The 19542-nt window shown below is 47.6% G+C and overlaps 1 protein-coding gene across 1 annotated transcript in view; it reads left to right on the plus strand.

The window, feature by feature from the left end:
• Positions 1-14877: 14877 nt before the first annotated feature.
• Positions 14878-19542, plus strand: part of LOC144604048 (extracellular serine/threonine protein kinase FAM20C-like) — a 47879-nt gene continuing 43214 nt past the window's right edge. Inside the window, exon 1 of the mRNA XM_078418087.1 lies at positions 14878-15496. Coding sequence (XP_078274213.1) covers positions 15024-15496 — 473 coding nt within the window. The 5' untranslated portion in view covers positions 14878-15023. The remainder of the gene's footprint in view (positions 15497-19542) is intronic.

A 19542-nucleotide genomic window follows, 5' to 3' on the forward strand; every position in this document is an offset into this window, starting at 1 on the left:
TAAATCTTCCCTCCTCCCCCCCCCCGACCTTAAACCTGTGGAAGGTATACAACGCCAGCATTTGATCCGTTTCTGTCGACCAGTTCGCCTGATGTCTTGCTGCAGGCCATTGTTGTTGATGCTACATGGTTTTATACTCCCTGACAGAATAGACTATCTGCTAATACACTCTCAAATGTAATAGTAAATGTCAAGTACTGATGTATTCCCAGGCACACCGGTCTATCCTTTTATTAATATATTGCCGGATAGTATAGTATTTGTCATGTGTTAATATATCCTCAGACAAAATGTCATAATTTTTCTATTTGTATAATGTCAGACTCAGCGGAGTATTTTACGCCTTACCATTCCGTCAAATGCACTGTGCATGTGAAGATTAAAAGATATTTGGGGATGTCGTTCATCAAAAGCATTGGGAGATCTGGAACTTGCTCTCTGAAATGGCAATGGGGACAGAGAATGTAGGATGAACACTTGAAGTTAAAGGACTATGAACTGAGCGCTGAGGAAATGAGATTAACCTGACCATCTCCACTTCCGGCTAGAACAGACCTGATGGGCCGAATGCTCCCTGCATTTACAGGGTTCATGGTGATTTAATTATTGTTCACGTTTGTGGTTCCAAGGACAAGCATTACTTCATCCTCAAAGTTTGGCAATGATACCACTGGCCAAAATAAATGCACACCAACGCCTCTACTTCCTCAGGAGACTGAAGAAGTTTGGTCTATCGCTCTAATAAATCATACTACAAGTTAAGTTTTAGTTTTAGTTTAGAGATACAGTGCAGAAATAGGCCCTTCGGCCCACCAACTCCGTGCCAGCCGGCGATCACCCAAACACTAGTTTAGTTTAGTTTAGTGACTCGCCTATACTCTTTAGACAATTAGTTTATATTTTGTTTAGAGATACAGTGTGGGAACAGGCCCTTCGCAAGCCCCACCACCCCCCCCCCCCACCCCCCACCCCAACTCCATGCCGACCAATGATCACCCCTAAACTAGTTCTATCCTCTAGGGACAATTTACAAAAGCCAAATTAACCTACAAATCTGAACATCTTTGGAAGGTGGGAGGAAACAGGAGCACCCAGAGAAAACCCACGCGGTCACAGGTAGGTTTCAATGAGCCCCTCCTCATCCCACCCCCCCCATCTTCTAAACTCTACGATTACTGGCCCAGTGCCATCAAGCCCTCATCATATGCTAACTCAATCATTCCTGGGTTCATTCTCGTAAATCTCCACTGAACGCCTCTTGAATGCCAACAGATCCCTCCTCAAATATGGGGTCCAATACTGCTCACAATACTCCAAATGTGGTCAGAGTGGTGTCTTATAAAGCTCAGCATTACATCCCTGTTTTTATATTCTAGTCTTCCTGAAATAAATGCTAGCACTGCATTTGCATGCTTTTCCCAGAACAATCCCTGTTGCCATCCGATACAATCACTCTCCTCTTATAAATCTTTATTCTATAGATCTTCCCCTTTGCTCTGTCTATTGTACTTTAGTTGGTCCTGCATATTTTTATGCATGGTATATCTTGTCTGTTTAGATAGCATGCAAAACTTTACCTCAGTACATGTGACAGTAATAAATCTAAACCTAAACCGAATTTGACTGGGTAGCACACAAACAAAAGCTTTTCACTGTATCTCGGTACATGTGACAATAATAAACTATTACCAATAAATGGGAATTGGTGCAATCTAAACAGCCACCGAAAAGCACCTGCAAAAATATTGGTCTTCCAACCAAATGTGACAGGTTGGCGGTGAAATCAGGTGAGGTGTGAATTACTATGTGAGTACATTGTTCCCCATTCCTTTCTGAAAGGAATTGGCTACTGGGGGTAAAAACAAATGATTTCGTTGCAAGTAACAAAACTGAAGGCACCAGAAAGTATTCTAAAAGAGTCAGATATTTTTAGATTTTTTTTTTTTTTAGATTTTTTTATTGATTAAATATTGATTAAATAGAAATATTATGACTTTGGAGATGGATAAGATGGGATTTCCAGCAACAACATTCAATCGCGGAAATCTCATAATGACTTTTATGTAACACCATTACAATATATTGATTGATATGTATAAATTAAAATTAATTGAATTTGACTCTTACGAACATACATTAGTGGAATTTTATGATCATTTTTCTCTTTCTGGTCTCAGCACTTTTCTTAAAGTCTGATAACTCCGGAATAACCTTGTGTTCTCCTCCCAGTTTCTGGTCTGCTGTGGATATAATAGTGGTGGGTCTCTTGTCTAATTGACTTCACTGTGGTCTTCTGAACTTCTCAGCTACTCAGTTAAAGTATACTAAACTAAACTAAACTAAACTAAACTAAACTAAACTAAACTAAACTAAATTAAACTAAACTAAACTAAACCAAACCAAATAAAACCAAACTAAACCTCCCCCCCGGCCTCCCAGTTTTCCATCCACCCCCCCACCCCCCCAACCCCATCAGTCTGAAGAAGGGTCTCGACCCAAAACCTCTCCATGTGTAGAAAGGAACTGCAGATGATGGTTTATACCAAAGATAGGCTCAAAGTGCTGGAGTAACTAAGTGGGACAGGCAGCATCTCTGGAGGGAAAGGATGGGTGATGATTCGGGTCAGGACCCTTCTTGTCTGAAGAAGAGTTCTGACCAAAAACATCACCCATCCTTTTTCTCCAGAGAAGCTGCCTGTCTCGCTTAATTACTCCAACACGTCACCTATCCACGTTCTCCAGAGTTCATGTTCATGTTCATAAAGTTATCAGTGCAGAATTAGGCCATTCGGCCCATCAAGTCTACTCCACCATTCAATCATGGCTGATCTATCTTTCCCTTTCAATTCCATTCACCTGCTTTCTCTCCATAACCCCTGATGCCCTTACTAATCAAGAATCTGTCAACCACCACCTAAAAAACATCCACTGACTAGGCCTCCACACCCGTCTGTGGCAATGAATCCCACAGATTCACCACTCTCCGACTAAAACAAAATATCCTCAAGATGCTGCCTGACGCACTGAGTTACTCAAGCACTTTGTGTCGAATTCAGTAACCATAGATGGGAGGTTTAGAGTGTTTATTCGCTAATGTTGATGGGAATCTGATCTTCAGTTACCTTGGACCTGGAGTGAGCACTGAAACACACTGTTTAGTTTAGTTTATCATCATCATCATATCATATATATACAGCCGGAAACAGGCCTTTTCGGCCCACCAAGTCCGTGCCGCCCAGCGATCCCCATACATTAACACTATCCTACACCCACTAGGGACAATTTTTACATTTACCCAGCCAATTAACCTACATACCTGTACGTCTTTGGAGTGTGGGAGGAAACCGAAGATCTCGGAGAAAACCCACGCAGGTCATGGGGAGAACGTACAAACTCCTTACAGTGCAGCACCCGTAGTCAGGATCGAACCTGAGTCTCCGGCGCTGCATTCGCTGTAAAGCAGCAACTCTACCGCTGCGCTACCGTGCCGCCCTTTTTTTAAAAGTTTAGTTTAGTTTAGTTTAGTTTAGTTTAGTTTAGTTTAGTTTAGTTTAGTTTAGTTTACAGATATGGTGCGGAAACAGAACCTTTAGCCCACTGAGTCCACGGGCGATCAGCGATCCCCGCACACTAGCACTATCCGATACACTCGGGCTAATTTACAATTTTACTGAAGCCAATTAATCTACAAACCTGTACAACTTTGGAGTGTGGGAGGAAACCGGAGAAGCCGCAAAAAGCCTACGCGGTCACAGGGAGAACGTACAAACTCAGGACCGACAGAACCCGTGGCCAGGATCGAACTCAGGTCTCTGGCGCCGGCCGTGAGGCAGAAACTCTACCGCTGCACCATCGTGCCGCTCGCTGCAAGAGAGGCAGTGAGGCGAAATTCCTCTCACTCGTCCTCCTCAATGACAGAATGCACTGAAACAATAACAGCCTGGCGTGCGTGTGCAGGGAAAGAAAAATGCTGGGGGCAATTTTAAGAACTCTTGAAAGCCCACCTCGTTCAATTGCAAGGGCAAGAGGTTAATGATTCCACAAGATTTATTGCTGCCTACATCTTGCTGTTAAGCTCGAATTTTGTAAATTGCTTTCGGGCTGGCTGCCAATGTAGCAGACGGGGAGAAAATTATTACTCACTAACTGAGTGCAATGGGCAGCGAGGCAGGAGTTCCCATTGAACTTTCAATTCACAAGTTCATAAGATCTAGGAGCAGAATCAGGCCATTTGGCCCATCAAGTCTACTCCGCCATTCAATTGTGGCTGATCTATCTTTCCCTCTCAACCCCATTCTCCTGCCTTGTCCCCATAACCCCTGGCACCCATAGTAATCAAGAATCTGTCGATCTCTGCCTTAAAAATATCCATTGACTTGGCCTCCACAGCCGTCTGTAGAAATGAATTCCACAGATTCACCACCCTCTGACTAAAGAAATTCTTCCTCATCACAACAATTATATTACATTTACGTTACAATTGCCATTACAATTTTCATTCAACAAAATAAACAAGATATCTTTCTTAAACGAAGATTACAGTTCTACTGGTGACATGTTTAAATGGTACAGATTTTCTAAAATGGATTCCCCCTTTTTCTTTAACAAATGGTTGGCACACTTGAGTAAACGAGGCTCATTAGGGTAATTTTTCCAAATTTTGGGAGAGCTGATTAGTTTCAGCGGGATAATTTATGAGAACATCTAAAGATGCTTCTAATTAGGATAATTTATGCTGATATTTAGGTTTTGGGATAATGATGCTAATATTGAGAGTGTAAGAAAATAACTGCAGATGCTGGTACAAATCGAAGGTATTTATTCACAAAATGCTGGAGTAACTCAGCAGGTCAGGCAGCATCTCAGGAGAGAAGGAATGGGTGATGTTTCGGGTCGAGACCCTTCATCAGTCGGTGAAGCTGATTGGGTCTATCGGGATTGGTCCAGTGCAGACCAACTGGCTGGGGTTTTTGCGGACATTTCCAACCTCTCACTACTGAGGTCTGAGGTTCCCACCTGCTTTAAGAGGGCCCAAGAAGAGTAAGGTGACGTGTCTCAATGACTATCGACCAGTGGCACTGACGTCTGTGGTGATGAAGTGCTTTGCGAGGTTGGTTATGGTGGATATCAACTCCTACCTCAACAAGAACCTCGACCCACTACAGTTTGCCTACGGTCACAACAGGTCAACGGAGGATGCGATCTCCCTGGCTCTCCACTCCACACTGGACCACTTGGACAATAAAAACACTTATGTCAGGCTGTTGTTTATAGACTACAGCTCGGCGTTCAATACCATCCCCCTGTCCAAGATGGTTACCATTGGGCGCCATGGGGGTGCTGTTGGGCACCGTGGGGGATTGGATGCATTCTGGATAGGGATTGTAATATAGTTGTATAATAGTTTCATTTGGTATATTTGTTTGTATTGTATTCTGGTGGTGGGTTCTGTTTTGTTTTATTGCATTGTAAATATTGTTTTTTAAATAATTGAATACATTTTTTGATAATTTTTTTATAAAAGCTGGTTATCAAGCTCAGGGAACTGAGTCTCTGCAAATACCTCTGCAACTGGATCCTTGACTTCCTCATCTGTTTGAAGTAGCATTCAACACTTCCTCCATGATAACCATTAAAAAAAAAGCTGGTTACCAAGCTCACGGAACTGGGTCTCTGAGCATCCGTCTGCAACTGGATCCTTGACTTCCTCATCCACAGACCACCGTTTGTTCGAATTGGCAGAAATATTTCTTCCTCATTAACAATCAGTACGGGAGCACCTCAAGGCTGTGTGTTCAGCCCCCCTGCCCTACTCACTCTATACTCATGACTGCGTAGCCGGACATGGTGCGAACTCCATCTTCAAGTTCGCCGACGGCACCACCGTTGTTGGACGAATTACAGATGGTGATGAGTCAGAGTATAGAAGTGAGATCGACCGATTGACCAAATGGTGCCACAAAACAACCTGGCTCTCAATATCAGTAAAACCAATGAACTGATTGTGGACTTTGGAAGTGGAAGGATGAGGACCCACAATCCTGTTTATATCAACGGGACGATGGTGGAGAGAGTCAAAAACTTCACATTCCTGGGTGTGCGTATTTCTGAAGATCTTTCTTGGCCCCAGCACACTGATGCAATTATTAACAAAGCACATCAACACCTCTACTTCCTGAGAAGATTACGGAGATTTGGTGTGTCAGGGAGGATTCTCTGAACTTCTACAGGTGTACAGTAGAAAGCATATTGACTGGTTGCCTCATGGCCTGGTTTGGCAACTTGAACGCACACAAGCAAAGAAGACTGCAAAACGTTGTGAACACTGCCCAGTCCATCACTGTCTCTGACCTCCCCACCATCAAAGGGATTTACCGGAATCGCTGCATCAAAAAGGCAGCCGGCATCATCAGAGACCCACACCACCCTGGCCACACACTCATTTCACCCCTGCCATCGGGAAGAAGATACAGGAGCCTGAACACTTTGAGGTCTAGGTTCAGGAACAACTTCTTCCCTACAGCCATTTGGCTATTAAACACTACAACCTCAAATAAGCTCTGAACTTTATAACTATTATTGTTATTATTGCACTATTATTGATTTTTTGTGTGCACGTATGTGTGTATATATATCTAGATATATATAAAACATCATGACCACCTGCCTAATATGCTGTTGGTCCTCCGTGTGCAGCCCCATACGCAGCAGGGTGTGATGCACTGTGTATTGTGACACATTCCTCCCGTGACAACTATTAAAATATTCTGTGACTTGTGCACAGTAGACCTTCTGTCGGTTCGGACCAGACGGGATAGCCTTCGTTACCCTCACGCATCGATGAGCCTTGGGTGCCCACCACCTTGTCGCCGGTTTGTGGTTTGTCCCTCCTCGGACCACTGTCGGTCGGTACTCACCACTGCTGTCCAGGAGCACCCCACAAGCCTTGCCGTTTCAGAGATGCTCTGACCCAGTCATCTGGCCATAACAATTTGACCCTTGTCAAAATCGCTCAGGTCTTTACTCCTGCCCATTTCTCCTGTATCCAACACATCAACCTCAAGAACTGACTGTTCACTTGCTGCCTAATATATCCCACCCCTTGACAGGTGCCATTGTAACAAGATAATCAGTGTTATTCACTTCGCCTGTCAGTGGTCATAATGTTTTGGCTGATCGGTGTATATATGTGATCCATATATATGTGTATTTGTATGTATATACACACGCTGAACTTTTTTTTTCTCTCTCATTTATTATAATGTTTACAATGTACTATGTTGACATATTCTGTTGTGCTGCTGCAAGTACGAATGTCATTGTTCTACCTGGGACATATGGCAATAAAACACCTGACTCTTGAGAGAATTTATGCAGTTCCTCTACAAGTTGTGTACATACTGGGTCAATATTTAGATCTTTTGGGATAATTTGTGCTAATATTGGGAAGTTGGTGGTGTTCATTGGGGTAACATGTATAGATTGAGGCTCATCGGGATAATTTATGCTAATTCAGAGTTTTCTGTGTATAGGAAGGAACTGGAAGACTGGAGTGACTAGGCTTGTATACACTGGAATTTAGAAGGATGAGAGGGGATCATCGAAACATATAAGATTATTAAGGGATTGGACACGCTGGAGGCAGGAAACATGTTCCCAATGTTAGGAGAGTCCAGATCCAGGGGCCACAGTTTAAGAATAAGGGGTAGGCCATTTAGAACGGAGATGAGGAAAAACGTTTTCAGTCAGAGAGTTGTGAATCTGTGGAATTCTCTGCCTCGGAAGGCAGTGGGGGCCAATTCTCTGAATGCATTCAAGAGAGAACTAGATAGAGCTCTTAAGGATAGCGGAGTCAGGTGGTATGGGGAGAAGGCAGGAACGGGGTACTGATTGGGAATGATCAGCCATAATCACATTGAATGGTGGTGCTGGCTCGAAGGGCCGAATGGCCTCCTCCTGCACCTATTGTCTATTAACTGCAGTTGCTGGTTTACACCAAAGACAGACACAAAATGCTGGAGTAACTCAATGGGTCAGGCAGCATCTCTTGAGAAAAGGGATGGGTGATGTTTCCAGTTGGGACCCTTGTTCTCCGTGTGTATGTCAGAGTAACGTGTGTCTTTCTGCTGACTGGTAAGCACGAAACAAAAGCTTTTCACTGTTCCTCGGTACATACTGTCATAGAGTCAAAGAGTGATACAGTGTGGAAACAAGCCCTTCGGCCCAACTTGCCAACATGTCCCAGCTACACTCGTCCCACCTGCCTGCGCTTGGTCCATATCCCTCCAAACCTGTCCTATCCATGTACATGTCCAACTGTTTCTCAAACGTTGGAATAGTCCCAGCCTCAACTACCTCATCTGGCAGCTTATTCCATACACCCACCACCCTTTGTGTGAAAAGGTTACCCCTCAGATTCCTATTAAATCCTATTCCCCTTCACCTTGAACCTATGCCCTCTGGTCCTCGACTCCTCTACTCTGGGATAGAGACTCTGTGCATCTACTCAATCTATTCCTCTCATGATTTTATACATGTGACAAAAACTAAACTGAACTGCATCCATAGAAACTGTTTGCTTCTCTCTCTCTCTCTCTCTCTCTCTCTCTCTCTCTCTCTCTCTCTCTCTCTCTCTCTCTCTCTCTGCTGCAAAAACTCGAAGCTGATGGATTTGCTGACATGCTGGAGTATGTTTACAAACTGCTGCCAGGGCATTGTGCCAAACGTCAGCCTCTGAAGTTTATTGCTAGCGGGTTCCACGCGCCTTTTTAATCAGTTAAGACGTGGGTCGTTGTAAAGTGAAAGATTACAACGCACCGTCGCTGTCCTCCCTGTATCTGCACAGACACTACCGCCCAAACCTCTGAGTCATGAAGCAGTTCATTAAACAGATAAAATGTATGATGTCTCTCGATTCAGACATAATTAAAGGGGGCAAACATTCCCCATGGAATAGATTACGCAGATAGCAAGACTCTTTAACCCATTCTCCCTTACAACTATCAAGCCATTAAACCCTACATTCTCCCAATACGCTTTTGTACGTACATAGACGTGGGGGACATTGTTATTGTCTTTGCACATGTTTGTCTTTTTTATATTTTATATTTAATTTTATATTTTATATTTGTTTTTTTATATTTTTACATTCTCTAAAATAAGCTCCGACCTACATAGACCTGAGGGCATTGTTTTTGTCTTTGCACTATTAATGTTTGTAAATATTATATATGTAATATATATATATACATCATTATATATATGTATAACAAAACTGTTCAGTATATACATGTGTATGTGTGTGTGTGGGTGTGCCTGTGTGTGTCTGTGTGTGTGTGAGTGTGTGGGTGTGTGTGCGTGTCTGTGTGTGTGTGTGGGTGTCTGTGTGTGTGTGCGCGTGCGTGTGTGTGTGCGTGTGTGTGTGCGTGCGTGTGTGTGTGTGTGCATGTGTGTGTGTGCGTGTGTGTATATGTATGTGTGTGCATGTATGTTTACACACATATATATATATATATATAAACACATACTGAACCTTTTGGTTGTTTATTATATATATATATATAATATGAACCATCAAAAAGTTCAGTATGTACATATATATATACACAAATAATATATATAAAATGTGTGTGTGTGTATATATAACTTTATATATATATAATGAATGACCAAAAAGTTCAGCATTTGTGTATATATATATAAATGTGTGTGTAAACATACACACACACATATATACATACACGCATAAACACACACGCGCACACACACACACACACACACACACACACACACACACATATATATATATATATATATATATACTGAACTGTTTTATTGTTTATTATGGCATCAAGAAGGCACAGCAACGACTGTTCTACCTGAGAACTGAAGAAGTCTGGTCTACCCCAATAGCTGCTGACGACCTTCTACTGCTGCACCATTGAGAGCATCCTAACACATGGCATCCCTGTGTGGGATCTCAGCTGCACGGAGGCAGAGAGGAGAGCTCTTCAGCGGGTAGTCCATAGAGCTCAGAGGACCAACGGAACACAGCTACCAGCCTTGGAGGGCATCTACAGCACAGGATGCTCAGAAAAGCCACCAGCATCCACAAAGACTCTTCACACCCCTGCAACAGTCTGTTCGAACTTCTACCATCGGGCAGACGATACAAGGCCTTCTACGCCCGCACCTCCAGACTCAGGAACAGCTTCATCCCCAGGGCCATAGCTGCTATGAACCGGTCCTGCTGAGCCGGATGGTCACAACACACAGTGACCCGGCACAGACCTACTTGCACTTTATTCTGTTTTAAAACTGTTCTAATTTGTTTCATTGGGTTGTTTAAATTAATACTGACTAGCTAATTAATTTATTGCATCGTATGGGAGGCACATTCCCAATCTCGTTGGACTCCTGTACAATGACAATAAAGATATATTGTATTGTATTGTATTGTATTGTATCATTTGAGGATACTATGTTGTGCTGCTTCAAGTAAGAATGTCATTGTTCCCTTTCGGGACTGATGGCAATAAAAGACTTGATTCTTGAGGCTTAAAGAGATTAGGGGTGGCACAGTGGTAGAACTGCTGCCTCACAGAACCAGAGACCCGGGTTCGATACTGTCTGCGTGTGGAGTTTGTACGTTCTCTGTGTGCTTGAGTGGGTTTTCTCCGGGCGCTCCGGTTTCCTCCCATATTCCGAAGACGTGCGGGTTTGTAGGTTAATTGGCTTTGGTAAAATTGCCCCGAGTGTGTAAAACGCAGGATAACACTGAACGAGTATAGACGGGCAATCGATGGTCGGTGTGGACTCGACGGGCCGATTGGGGATATTTCATGCTGTACACTTCAAACAATCAGTAGTTGGCTGCAGAGGGAAATTGATTAGGTCTCGAACCGAAACGTTGGCCTCTACAGATGCTGCTCGACCCTTCGAGTTCTTCCTGCAATTTATTCATTTTGTTGCAGCAACTGTTGTTATAATTTATAGACAATAGGTGCAGGAGGAGGCCATTCGGCCCTTCGAGCCAGCACCGCCATTCAATGTGATCATGGCTGATCATTCTCAATCAGTATCCCGTTCCTGCCTTCTCCCCATACCCCCTGACTCCGCTATCCTTAAGAGCTCTATCTAGCTCTCTCTTGAATGCATCCAGAGAATTGGCCTCCACTGCCTTCTGAGGCAGAGAATTCCACAGATTCACAACTCTCTGACTGAAAAGGTTTTTCCGTTCTAAATGGCCTACCCCTTATTCTTAAACTGTCGGCCATGGTTCTGGACTCCCCCAAAATTGGGAACATGTTTCCTGCCTCTAACGTGTCCAACCCCTTAATAATCTTATATGTTTCGATAAGATCCCCTCTCATCCTTCTAAATTCCAGTGTATACAAGCCTAGTCGCACCAGTCTTTCAACATATGACAGTCACGCCATTCCGAGAATTAACCCAGTAAACCTATGCTGCACGCCCTCAATAGCAATTTTCTCAATATGTTGATTAGGAAAGGAGAACGAACGAGTTAAGAGGGCAGGGCGAATAATTTTTCATTTCACTGCACATTTATGTGTATGTGACAAATAAATGACTATTGATCAAGATACTTGAATCTTGACCAAAACGCACAAAGTGTTGGAGGAACTCAGGGGGTCGGGCAGCATCTGTGGAGGGGTTGAATGGACAGGCGACTTTCGGGGTCGGGACCCTTCGGCGGGCGCGGATCTATAGCAAAGGGTTTACAAATCCAAAACAAAAGATCTGGTCTCCCCTGGCGAACGCTTCACCGGTTTAAATTCGGGTAGTCACACAGCACGAAAACTGGCCCTTCGGCCCAACTTGTCCATGCCGACCAAGGTGCCCCGTCTACCTGCCCGCGTTTGGCCCATATCCCTCCACACCTGAAATCGGAACCCCCTAAATCAGTCTGAAGAAGGGTGCCGACCCGAAACGCCACCCATTCCTTCTCTCCCGAGATGCTGCCTGACCTGCTGAGTTACTCCAGCATTTTGTGAATAAGCCTCTCCATGTTCTCCAGGGATGCTGCATCTCCAGCACTTAGAGTTACTCCAGCACTTTGTGTCTTTTTTTTGTTGGTAAACCAGCACCTGCAGTTCCTTGTGTCCAGTCCACCCATCAACCTATCCTATCCACGAGGTGAACCATCATGCCTCGGTCCAGCTATAACCGAGCTATAACCCTATAAATGAATATTGTTATTATTATTATAACCTTATCTTGTGTCCGCTGCACGTAATTCAACAATCTAACGCGTTCATTTGCTTTCCTGTTGTAAACAGTGTGGGTGCTGGCACACATGCATGTTGTTGTAGCAGTGCCCAGCTCGGAGTTTGTACCCCCCCGGGGCCGCGTTTGCCGACGATATCTCGGCTTCAGCTTAATAAAAATACACCCAAATGGCAAAAAAATGAAAAGGCATTTATTTCCTCTCTCTCTCTCTCTCTCTCTCTCTCTCTCTCTCTCTCTCTCTCTCTCTCACTCTCTCTCTCACTCTCTCCTCTCTCCTCTCTCTCTCTCTCTCTCTCTCTCTCTATTTGTGCTGGCGTCGACACTCCGTTCTTGATCCTAAACACAAACACACTGCAAGGAGGAGACAGACTCGCTCCAGAGGCGGACGGGGAGCTTGTGTTCCCAAAGACGACCGATCCCCCCCCCCTCTCTCCCTCTCTGTCTCACATTCTCTCTCTCTTTCGTCCCTCTCCCAGTCTCCGTCTATCCCCTCCAACCTTGGCTACTCCTTCTCCACTACATCCTCTTCCCTCTCTCTCTCTCCTGTCTCTCTCCTTCACGCCTTTGCCCGACTCCCTTTTCAGTGATTCTCTGTCTCTGTCTCTCTGTCTATCTATCTATCTATCTATCTATCTATCTATCTATCTAGTCTCTATTCTATACAGATTTCTCCCTCTTTCCCTCTCTCTATCTACCCCTCTATTGTCTACAGTGATTTCTCCCCTCTCTCTCTCTCTCTCTGCCTCTATTATATACAGATTCTTTTACTTTAATTCCGTGAGGGGAGGGGAGGGGGGGTGTTTGGAGATTAAAAGCTGTCCCCTCTCCCCTGATTGGAGACAGTGGGCTGTGTAAGGGCCCTCCCCTCCTCTTTCCCCCTCACCTCTCTTACCCCCCCCCCCCCCCCCATCTCCTGGTGAGGACCGCTGGCTGGAGTACACAGGTCTATCTATATATTCTCCTCTCTCACTGGAGAAAGGGAGGGAGGGAGGGGAATGAGGCGGGGAATCACCATTACTCCTCCTATCCAGGGGAGGGGAGAAGACTTGGAGCGTGTGTGTGTGTCTGCCTGCCTCTCCCTCTCCCTCTCCCTCTCTCTCTCCCTCTCCTTGTCCACTCAGTTTCCATCGCCGCTTTGCCGACGCCACAAGCAGAGTCTCCGCTCACGTCTCCGTCTCCGTGTCCGTGTCCGTGTCCGTGTCCGTGCCCGCCGGGCCCCAGGTTCCTCATGTCCGCTCGCCGGGATCGATGTGTCGCCGTCGGTGAGACGCTGGCAGGATAAGGGACGGAGTGGGGTTGTTGGCTGGGGGTAGGGGTGGGGGTGAGACACAGACAGACAGACAGGGTTGGCTGGGGAGAGACACAGACAGACAGGGTTGGCTGGGGAGAGACACAGACAGACAGGGTTGGCTGGGGTGGGGGTGGGGGAGAGACACAGACAGACAGACAGGGTTGGCTGGGGTGGGGGTGGGGGAGAGACACAGACAGACAGGGTTGGCTGGGGAGGGGGTGGGGGAGAGACACAGACAGACAGACAGGGTTGGCTGGGGTGGGGGTGGGGGAGAGACACAGACAGACAGACAGACAGGGTTGGCTGGGGTAGGGGTGGGGGAGAGACACAGACAGACAGGGTTGGCTGGGGAGGGGGTGGGGGAGAGACACAGACAGACAGACAGACAGGGTTGGCTGGGGAGGGGGTGGGGGAGAGACACAGACAGACAGACAGACAGGGTTGGCTGGGGTAGGGGTGGGGGAGAGACACAGACAGGCGGACAGACAGACAGGCAGGGAGTGGGACACACACACACACACAGCCACCCTGCGCCAGGCAGATGAAGGGGAAGCTTCACTCCTGGCCGTGGGCAGCAGCGGTTTACAAATGACACGGCGCTGATCGCACCGAGCTGCCGGCCCGAGCGGGGGAGAAGGACTAAGTCCGTCTCCCTTCCCTCCCTCCCTCCCTCCCTCCCTCCTTCCCCTCGTTTCTTTTTCTCTCCCCTTCCCTCCCCCTCCCTCCTCTCCCAGAGTCTGTCTCCCACCACCCTCTTCCCTCCCTCTGTCTCCAAAACCCTCTTCCTCCCCTCCCCACTCCCTCCCTCCCGTCACTCTCTCTCTCTCTCTCTCTCTCTCTCTCTCTCTCTCTCTCTCTCTCTCTCCATCCCTTCTCTCCTTTCCTCCCCTCTCTCTCTCTAACCCTCTTCCTTTCTCTCTCTCCTCCCTTTCTCTCGCTCCCTCTCTCCTTCCCTCTGTCCCATTCTCATCCCTTTCCCCTCTTCTCTCCCCCCTCCATCCCTCCCTCTCTCTCTCCCCCTCTTTCCTTCCCATTCTCACCCCTTCTCTCTCTCTCTCCCCCTCTCCCCCTTCTCTCCCTCCTGCCCCCCCCGTCTCTCCCCCTCTCCCTCGCTCCCCCGTCTCTCCTCCTCCCCCCTGTCTCTCCCCATCCACTCTCTCCTTCCCGTCTCCCCCTCCCCTTCTCCCCTCCCTCTCTCCCCCCTTCTCTCCCCCTCCCCTTCTCCCCTCCCTCTCTCCCCCCTTCTCTCCCCCTCCCCTTCTCCCCTCCCTCTCTCCCCCTCCCCTCTCCCCTCCCTCTCTCCCCCCTTCTCTCCCCTTCTCCCCTCCCTCTCTCTCCCCCTTCTCTCCCTCTCCCCTCCCTCTCTCCCCCCTTCTCTCCCTCTCCCCTTCTCCCCTCCCCCTCTCTCCCCCTTCTCCCTCTCTCCCCCCCTGTCTCTCCCCATCCACCCTCTCCCTCCCCCTGCCCCTGCCCTCTCACGGCGATGCTGCCGCGGCGGTTCCGAGTGCTGATCGCCACGGTGTTCCTGGTGGGGGGCACAATGCACATCCTGACCGACCTGCTGCCGAGGTTGGAGAGGAGGGCGGCGGCGGGCGGGGAAGGTGGGGCGGCATTGCCGGGGGCTGCGGCGGCAGTGCCGGGGGCTGCCGGGGCTGGGGCTGGGGGCTGCCCCTGTCATCCCCGGCCCCAGGGCTGGGACAAGCACACTCTGCGGATCCTGCAAGACTTCAGTAGCAGCGACTCCGCTCCCCCCGCCGCCAACCGCAGCGGCAAGAGTCTGGTGGGCGAAGGTGAAGATCTCCGGGCCGCTGGACAACCCCCACCCTCCAAACTGGCCGCCTTGCTCCGCCACCCCATCTACCAGAGATCAGAGGCACCTCTCCGACACCAGGATATACTCTTCAACGTCAAGTCGGACATCAGATTCAACCCCAAACCAGCCGTGCCCCGAGATTGGTAAGTCCCCTCTTCTCCTTTACCTCTAAACCACTCGCCCAGCACTGAAAGGCCTGGACAGTGTGGATGTGGAGTGGATGTTTCCACTAGTGGGAGAGTCCAGGACCAGAGGGCACAGCCTCACAATAAGAGCACGTAAAGGTAGATGGATAGGGAAAGTTTTAGAGGGATGTGGGCCGAACGCCGGCAAGTGGGACTAGTGTAGATGAGATGCCGGGCTCAGCAAGACTATGTTTTGTTCACCCACACTAATCCCAATTTATTTTCCCCAAATCTCCCATTAATTCCCTTCAGATTCTATCGCTCAGTGGAGACAATTTACTGTGCTTAATTAATCTAAACAAATCCCATTTTACTCTCCATTTTCCCATCAATTCCAATAAATTTAGCCTGAATATCCAAAACATCGCCTGTCCATTGGATATACAGATGCTGCCTGATCCTTTGCCCCCCCCCCCCCCCCCCCCCCCACATCAGTCTGAAGAAGGGTCTCGACCCAAAACGTCACCCATTCCTTCTCTCCCAAGATGCTGCCTGACCTGCTGAGTTACACCAGCATTTTGTGAATAAATACCTTCGATTTGTACCAGCATCTGCAGTTATTTTCTTATGCTGCCTGACCCGCTGAGTTCCTCCAGCACTTTATGTTTTGATGATTCTTGCCAATTCCACCGTTTGCATCATTGTATCCCTCTCGTTAGCTCAGCTTCCCCAGCCAACCATGATCCATTATGGATTCCACTCTTCCTGAGGTCATCTGTTACCGGCCCTGATTTGTTCTGGCCTTTTCTCGCCTGCATGTTCTGGCCTTTTCTCGCCTGCATGTTCTGGCCTTTTCTCGCTTCCAGATTATTCCCTCCCTGCCCACCTCTATTTTCAGTCTGATGAAGGGTTCTGACCTGAAACGTCCCACACATTCCTTTTCTCCAGAGATCTTCTTATCGAGTCCACATCACAACATTAGAAATTGTCCAGCCAGAGCTGAGCAAACTTCTCGGCATCTGCATACAATGGCGTCTTGTGCTTCGTGTGCGTAGTGGTGGAAAGATTGGTGGAAACAGGGCCGCGACACGGACCCTCTTTCCTTGACCCTTCACCAGACATGTGGCGCAGTGACAGAGCGGTAGAGTTGTTGCCTTCCAGCGCCAGAGGCCCGGGTTTGATCCTGACCACGGGTGCTGTCAGTACGGAGTTTTACATTCTCGCCGTGAGTTATTTCTGAGTGCTCCTGTTTTCTCCCACGTTCCAAAAACGCACAGGTTTGCAGTTTAATTGGCTTTGGTAAAGTTGTAAATTGTCCCTAGTGTGTAGGGTAGTGCTAGTGTATGGGGATCATTGGTCGGCATGGACTCGGTGGGCCGAAGGGCCTGTTTCCAAACAGTATCTATGAAACTAAGATGCTGCCTGACCCGCTGAGTAACTCCAGCATTTTGTGTCTATCTTCGGTGTAAATCAGCATCTGCAGTTCCTTCCTACACATTTACTATTTGCCTATCCACAACCAAATCTATTCTCTCTCACTTGATTCATAAATCGAGTGTGATTCTGTTGGCACCCACCCACACACTAGGAATCATTTACAGAAGCCATTTAACCTACCAACATCGGGGCGTTGGAGGAAACCGGAGCACCCCAGAGGAAACCCACGCAGTTACAGAGGGTGCGTGCAAACTCCACTCAGACACCGCCCAAGGTCAGGATCAAACCCATAGTCGCTGGAGCTATGAGTCCCCATCTTTATTAGCTTGCGCTACAATGCCGCCCCGTACACCTGTACGGGTTGGTAGGTTAATGCATTCAAGAGAGAGCTAGATAGAGCTCTTAAGGATAGTGGAATCAGGGGGTATGGGGAAAAGGCAGGAACGGGGTACTATCATATCATATCATATATATACAGCCGGAAACAGGCCTTTTCGGCCCTCCAAGTCCGTGCCGCCCAGTGATCCCCGTACATTAACACTATCCTACACCCACTAGGGACAATTTTTTACATTTACCCAGCCAATTAACCTACATACCTGTACGTCTTTGGTGTGTGGGAGGAAACCGAAGATCTCGGAGTAAACCCACGCAGGTCACGGGGAGAACGTACAAACTCCTTACAGTGCAGCACCCGTAGTCAGGATCGAACCTGAGTCTCCGGCGCTGCATTCGCTGTAAAGCAGCAACTCTACCGCTGCGCTACCGTGCCGCCCACACTACTGATTGAGAATGATCAGCCATGATCACATTCAATGGCGGTGATGGCTCGAAGGGCCGAATGACCAACTCCTGCACCTATTGTCTATTATCTATTGTAGCATTCAGGAGGGTTTGTGAGGAGAGAGTTGGGAGGGGGTGTGGGATGAGAATTGCCCTCAACAAAGGGATGTAGGCCAGACCATCACACAGACCAACCTCCCTTCCATTGGCTCCATCTACACTTCACGCTGCCTCGGCAAGGCCACCAGCATAATCAAGGACCAGCCTCACCTTGGCCACCTCCCCCTTCTCCCCTCTTCCATCAGATAAGAGGTACAGAAGTGTGAAAACGCACACCTCCAGGTTCAGGGACAGTTTCCGCCTGGCTGTTATCAGACAACTGAATCCATCCTCTCACCTCCCATCTACCTCATTGGAGACCCTCAGACTATAATCGGATCTTTCTGGACTTTATCTTGCACTAAACGTTATGCCCTTTATCCTGTATCTATACACTGTGGAAGGTTTGATTGCAACCATGTACTCTCTTTGCACTGACTGGATAGCATGCAATAAAAAGCTTTTCAACGTACCTCGATAAACCAAACGAAACTAAACCAGACCAGCCTCCACGCCTGCTGTCTTCTGCAATGACAGCAGGAGATTCAAATATGCCAAGAGGGAACATTTTAAATGTAATGAGTGGTTAGAGTGTGGGGGTGAGGAGAGTAGGTGGTGGCGGCATTTTGCACTTGTGGGGAATAACTTGCAGGAGAAAGGATCGGGAGGAGACATGAGGAACTGCAAATGCTGGAATGTTGAGTAAAGTACAAAGTGCTGGAGTAACTCAGTGGGTCAGGCAGCACTGGAATTTAGAAGGATGAGGGGGGATCTTATTGAAACATATAAGATAATTAGGGGATTGGACACATTAGAGGCAGGAAACATGTTCCCAATGTTGGGGGAGTCCAGAACAAGGGGCCACAGTTTAAGAATAAGGGGTAGGCCATTTAGAACGGAGATGAGGAAGAACTTTTTCAGTCAGAGAGTGGTGAAGGTGTGGAATTCTCTGCCTCAGAAGGCAGTGGAGGCCAGTTCGTTGGATGCTTTCAAGAGAGAGCTGGATAGAGCTCTTAAGGATAGCGGAGTGAGGGGGTATGGGGAGAAGGCAGGAACGGGGTACTGAATGAGAGTGATCAGCCATGATCGCATTGAATGGCGGTGCTGGCTCGAAGGGCTGAATGGCCTACTCCTGCACCTATTGTCTATTGTCTATCTGTGGGGGATGTGGATAGGCTATGTTTCCGAAGAAGGATCGCAACCTGAAACGCGTTGGAAGGAACTGCAGGTGTTGGTTTACACCGAAGATGGACACAAAATGCTGGAGGAGCTCAGCGGGTCAGGCAGCGTCTCTGGAGATAAGGAATAGATGACGTTTCGGGTCGAGACCTCTGTGTCAAGGGAAAGGGAAACTAGAAGTGTGAAAAGGTACAGAGAACAAATGAATGAAAGGTATGAAAGGCTTTGATTTGTTCTTTTCATACCTTTCATTCATTTGTTCCTGGTACATTTTCTTATCTCTAGTTTTCCTCTCCCCCTGACCCTCAGTCTGAAGAAGGGTTTCGACCCGAAACGTCAGCTGCTCCTTTTCTCCAGAGATGCTGCCTGACCCGCTGAGTTACTCCAGCACTGTGTTTAGGAGAGAGACGGTTTGGGCAGGTTGTTCTGGCGTGGAACCAGTCTTTCTTCGAAGGGGCCGAATCGCCCCCTTCCTGCTTTAACCCTTTCCGTGATTCAGTCCGGATTGAGCATAGGCAGCAAGCCAGCCGTAGAGCGGAGAGACAGACGGCTGTAGGCAGAAGAAG

The sequence above is a fragment of the Rhinoraja longicauda genome, chromosome 21 (assembly GCF_053455715.1).
Source record: "Rhinoraja longicauda isolate Sanriku21f chromosome 21, sRhiLon1.1, whole genome shotgun sequence".
Lineage (NCBI taxonomy): Eukaryota > Metazoa > Chordata > Chondrichthyes > Rajiformes > Arhynchobatidae > Rhinoraja > Rhinoraja longicauda.